General features: G+C 41.4%; 1 protein-coding gene across 1 annotated transcript in view; it reads right to left on the reverse strand.

Moving 5' to 3' along the window:
* The window catches only part of Cog4 (component of oligomeric golgi complex 4), a gene marked incomplete in the record, with an annotated part of 28,957 nt that overhangs the window by 13,999 nt on the left and 9,485 nt on the right, over nucleotides 1-5,473 (reverse strand). Inside the window, 4 exon segments of the mRNA XM_013503867.1 lie at nucleotides 647-780; nucleotides 3,310-3,365; nucleotides 4,106-4,263; nucleotides 4,987-5,092. Coding sequence (XP_013359321.1) covers nucleotides 647-780; nucleotides 3,310-3,365; nucleotides 4,106-4,263; nucleotides 4,987-5,092 — 454 coding nt within the window.

The raw sequence follows: 5,473 nt of genomic DNA on the forward strand, positions 1-5,473 counted from the left end.
TTTTTTTAATTATCCCCCTAGGATTAATAGGATTGAAAAGATGTAAGTTTCTAGAGGAAAGACTAAAATATAATAGATACAACATATTGCATTTCCTATATCAGAACTGTCTGGTAAGAGCTTCCAAGTTGACATAAATGTTCTATATCTATGTTGTCCAATTTGTCACATGTGGCTAATGGGACTGCCGAGCTGAATTTTATTTATTTATTTATTTGTTTGTATTAGGAATTGAACTCAGGACCTTGCACTTGCTAGGCAGGAGCTTGTGCCAACTAGCTATATCCCCAGCCCAGGAGCTGAATTTTTTTTTTTTTTTTTCTTGTCTTTTTGACACAGGGTCTAGCTATACAGTTCAGGCTGGTCTTGAGCTCACTTTGTAGCCCAGGCTGGCCTCGAATTTGCAACGATTCTCCTGCCTCAGCCTCCTGAGTGCTGGGATTACAGGCATGCGCCACCATGCCCGGCTCCCATTCCAATTCTAGAACATGGTACACTGAGATTTCCTCCCGAGAGTCAATGTGGCCAGAGACCCAAAGAGGCTAATGAGCCTGAGCTGTTGCCTTAGTAAGAGATGTGTGGCTTAACTAAGACACTGCCAAGTATACGTGCCAGCCCTCCCACAGAAGACAGGAAGCACGTTTACCTTGCTTCACTTCTTCTGAGGCCATGGAGTCTCCCACCTCAAAATCCGAGCTGATCCTTTTCCTGAGGAAGCGCAAGTACAGCTCACTACGGGCATTCATCAGGGTGACCTCAGTCAGGATGGGGTCCAGCTCCCTGGGACACACAGAGAAACAGGAATAAGGAAGAAGGGACTGGGGATTTAGCTCAGCGGCACAGCGCCTGCCTGACAAGTGCAAGGTCGTGAGTTCAATTCCTGGTACCGAAAAAAAAAACCCGAAAAAAAAAACCAAACTAACAAAAAAAAAAACGGAATAAGGAAGACACTGGATTCCTCCAAATAGAAGAGCTACAGGGCAGACTCAGCCCCAACTCCCCTCCCCATTGGTGACACAGGGGTCAGCTCTGCCTGATCCTGGCTCTGCTGGCCCAGTTATAGTCAGAGACGGCTGTCAACCACATTTTTCCACTACTTGTTTCACCTGAGTCATTCACCTCTGAAAATTCTGCCCTGGCTAAGTATGAGGCTGGGAAGGCATTTTCTTCCATGGTTTCACAACAATTACTTATGGCTTAGGTGAAAGAAAACATACCTCCCAATCTTTAATTTAGCCATGGTGGGATTTTAGGGTATACCAGTAAGCTGTTCTCACACTTATTCATCTAACCCATCTAGCCAAAACAACGCTAAAAAACAAAGTTAGAGAACTTGCACTTTCTGATTTCAAAATTTACTATAAAGCTATAGCAATCACGACCACAATGTACTGACATAATGATGTACAAATGGAATAAAATTGAGAGCCTGGATGGTTGGTTGATTTTCAGCAAGACGCTGAGACAATTCAATAGGAAAGAATGGCCTTTGCAACAAACTGTGTTGGGACTAATATCCACATGAAAAATAATGAAGTTCAACCCCTACCTCACTAACATGCAAAAATGCCCTCACTTTGCACTTTGTAGAAAACTTTTCAAAACATAAATCTGGTCATCTCCTAGCTCGCAGGTGTATGACCCTAAATGGCTCAACTCTAATGATCTTTCCATACTCATCTCACTTCCAGCTCTTTCCAGTTCTCTGTACCTCAGCTGTACTGACCTTTTTTCAGCTCTTTAAATATACAGGACCTTTGCACATGCTTTCCCCTCTATTTGGAACACTTCCTTATTACACACTCTCCTGTACCCTATTAGTATATCACAGCGATTAACAGTATGAATTGTAGAGCCAAATGGCTTGGATTCTGTTTCTGGTTCTGCCACCATCCTGCTGTATGACCTTGTGTAAATCATTTTGCCTCTCTAGGTATTAGTTTCATCATCTGAAAAATGCTTATAGGTTAAATCAATGATATATAACTAACAGTGAATTTTTCATTTTAGCATCTAGACACAATGACACTCTCCTACAAGGCACAGGACAGCCTCCCTGGACAAAGAATTATCTAGCCACTTAACTTCTGCCAATAGTACAGAGGTTAAAAAACCTTGGGTTAGTTTTTTTTCTTTTCTTTTTTTTTTTGGTAGCAGGAATTGAACTCAGTGCCAAGCGGGCACTTGTGCCATTGAGCTATTTCCCCAGCCTTTTTTTTTTTTTTTAAAATTTTCTTTTTTTGAGATGCATCTTGTTGTTGCCCAGATGGTCTCAAATACCTGAGTAGAAAGGATCCTCCTGCCTCAGTCTCTTGGGTAGATAGGACTACAGGTATGCACCATCATGCCCAGCAGATTAAATGGACTTTAGTACATTATTTGTTAAGTGCCTAGAACAGTATCTGGCATATAATAAATACTATAAGTGTTTACTCTTATTACTATCTACTTGAGAGACCATAGATGTCATAAAGAAAATAACTAAACTGGGCATGGTGGTGCATGCCTGTAATCACAGCACTTGGGAAGCTGAGGCAGGAGGATCACTGAGTTTAACGACAGCCTGGGCTACACAGTGAGTTTCAGGCCAGCCTGAACTAGACGCTAATTCAAAAGAAAAACACACTGTGCCTATTTTGCTCTTTGCTATCAAACAAGGACTAGTATGTGGCACATAATGCATACTCAGGAAAAATTTGATAGAATAACATTTTTATCTTTGAATTTTTTCTTCTGTTTTTATGCTGGGGATTGAACATAAGACCTTGTGCATGCTAAGGGATAAGCAAATGATCTACTACTGAGGTACACACCTAGCCTCACTTTTTTTTTTAATAAGTGTATTTTACTTTCATTATGAAAACAGTAAAAGCTTAAAATTTTAAGAAAATAGTTATCTTTGGGCGAGAGGGAAGAAGAGAGGTACTGTGGAGGCTTTAAAATTACTGGTAATGATCTTTATGAAACACATAGAGACACTTGTTTGTATATTTTTCCATCACAAAATAAGAGTAACTGATAGAATATTTTATTTATTTTTATTTTTATTTTTTTTTTTGTCTGTTTGAGACACAGTCCCACTATGCAGTTCAGGCTGGCCTTGAACTCACTTTGTAGCCCAGGCTGGTCTCGAACTTGCCACGATCCTCCTGCCTCAGCCTCCCAAGTGCTGGGATTACAGGTGTATGTGCCACCACACCCAGCTCTCAATAGAATATTTTAAAAACATGTATCTTAATTGTAAAATATAGTCTCTTAATTACATATAACTACCAAACTGTTATGAGTTGAATAAAATAGGATCATTACCTTGGTTCGATTTTTTCTGGTGCAGAATTTCTCAAATTATTCTGGACAAGCCGGAACTGCAATTTACCACAGAAATTAATATACTTTTCCCTAACCCGTAACCCCATCTATTTATTTCCTGCTGGTCACTCCAAACTTCTGGCATACAACAATGTTTAGGTCTATTTTGCTCAGTCGGTTTACCTTTTCTTTGAGACAGAAGTGGGCTTTCAGGATAAGGGACTGCAGACTCACTTTTGGTTTAGATGCTAATGCTCCCCTCTGTTACTGTGTTTAAAAGTTCAGAAGATTAGTCTAGAGTTTACTACTCTGCAGTTGTGCAAATACAACAGTATGAGGCCACTCCTGCTCCATGTACTACTTTTACTTTTTCTGTTCAAAGGAGTGGGGTGGAAAAATAAAGGTTCTGAAAAAGCACACATTATCTTCAGCAATTAAGGAACTAAGGGGAAATTCAAGGTGAGTTACCTGACACTCAATAAGGCCTTAGGAAAGAAAATCCTCAATGTATCACCAAAGGGCTCTGTAGTACCAGAGGTCTCTGTCATAGAGAATCAGGTTAATGTCTCTGATGAGGTCTTTCAGGAAGTCCTTTCTCTTCCCAGCCTTGTACTGAGGCCATCACTCTCCTGACAATACCTCTTTTAAGTGGGTAGTGGGCAAGATTCAGGTTAATCTGCATTTATCATGTTTTCTTCTCTCTGCATCTTTTTTTTGTTTTTTCTCCTCTAATGTGTTCTATTCAGTGTCCCTGCCTAACGCTGGCTCTGAACCACCAGTAGTTTTCCCTACTCACCTGCTGCTGGTAATCCCTTTGCTTGGTGAACTTGTCTACCACCTTCTCCACCTGTCTGTCACACTCTATTTGAAGATATTTGATCAGGGTGTAAAGTCTTCCTGGTCCATAATAGGTCTCCACTATGGGTTGGTGGGTCTCCACGATGCGGGCAATCCCTAGGAGTAAGAGGGTTGGATTCCAAAGAGTCTTTCCACAAAATAAACACCTTTCTCACATCCAAGACTAACCCAGGGGTAACTTACTCCTTTTGGCTGCTTCACTGTTCAAAAAAACCAAAAATAGTTCTAGCTGGTGTTGGGGGTTATTAAGCGCATTTGTTTGTTAAATACACCCAGTGACTGGTATACTGACAGGCACCTAGGAGTCATACTGATACTGTTTTCTCCAGCAGCATCACACGGCTTTTGGAAATCACGATCTCTCTCTGAAAAATTTATTTTAGAGTTAAAAGTTACTTTTACAGACTTTGGTTCTTAAGGAACAGGGAGGATTAAAATACTGGAGAGTGCTGGGCATGGTGGCACACGTCTGTAATCCAAGCACTCGGGAGGCTGAGGCCAGAGGATCGTTGCAAATTTGAGACCACCGTGGGCTATGAAGTGAGCTCAAGGCCAGCCTGAACTACATAGCGAGACCCTGTCTCAAAAAGATAAAACAAACGAACTAATTACTGGAGAGACTGTAACTAATCTTGCTACTTGGATAACTAAATCTGCAAGTTAATTTTCTACTAAATCAATACAGTAAAAAAAAAAAATCAATACACAGTAAATTACAGAATCAGGTTAAAGGCATTAGGCTAGAGGGGAGAAAAGAAAGGCTAGGATGCAGGCGTCAGGAATGTCTCTGGCTTCTCTATGGTGCCAAAAGAGGCTCACCTTCAAACAGGAGCGTGAGTGTGTCTGCGAAGATGACTGCAGCTCGTCTGTCACTCATGTCTGACCCCAGCACCAGGAGGAGGTTCTCCTCAGCTTTATTGGCCACCTGAAAAAAAAAAAAAAGCAGAAATCCACATCTGCTTTTCAGACTTAAGGCCAGCCTCACAACAGTTTGCTTTCAAGAAAGACTTCCCGCTAGGCGTGGTGGCAAACACCTATAATCCCAGCGCTTGTGAGGCTGAGGCCGTGAGTTCGAGGCCAGCCTGGGCTATATAGTGAGTTCAAGGCCAGCCTGAACTACATTTTTGAGACCCTGTATCAAAAATAGAAAAGAAAAGAAAAAGCCTCCCATTTTCTTTGTCTTCCCATGTTTGCCTTGATGTGCAAAGACCTGGGCAGCTCCAAGGGACCCCTCCTTGAGGGGTTCTGGTCTGTCTGAGACAAGGAGTTTGAGTACGGTAGAGGGATATATAATGCTTTTCTCCTA

This window comes from Chinchilla lanigera, unplaced genomic scaffold (assembly GCF_000276665.1).
Source record: "Chinchilla lanigera isolate Chin_1 unplaced genomic scaffold, ChiLan1.0 scaffold00083, whole genome shotgun sequence".
Classification (NCBI taxonomy): Eukaryota; Metazoa; Chordata; class Mammalia; order Rodentia; family Chinchillidae; genus Chinchilla; species Chinchilla lanigera.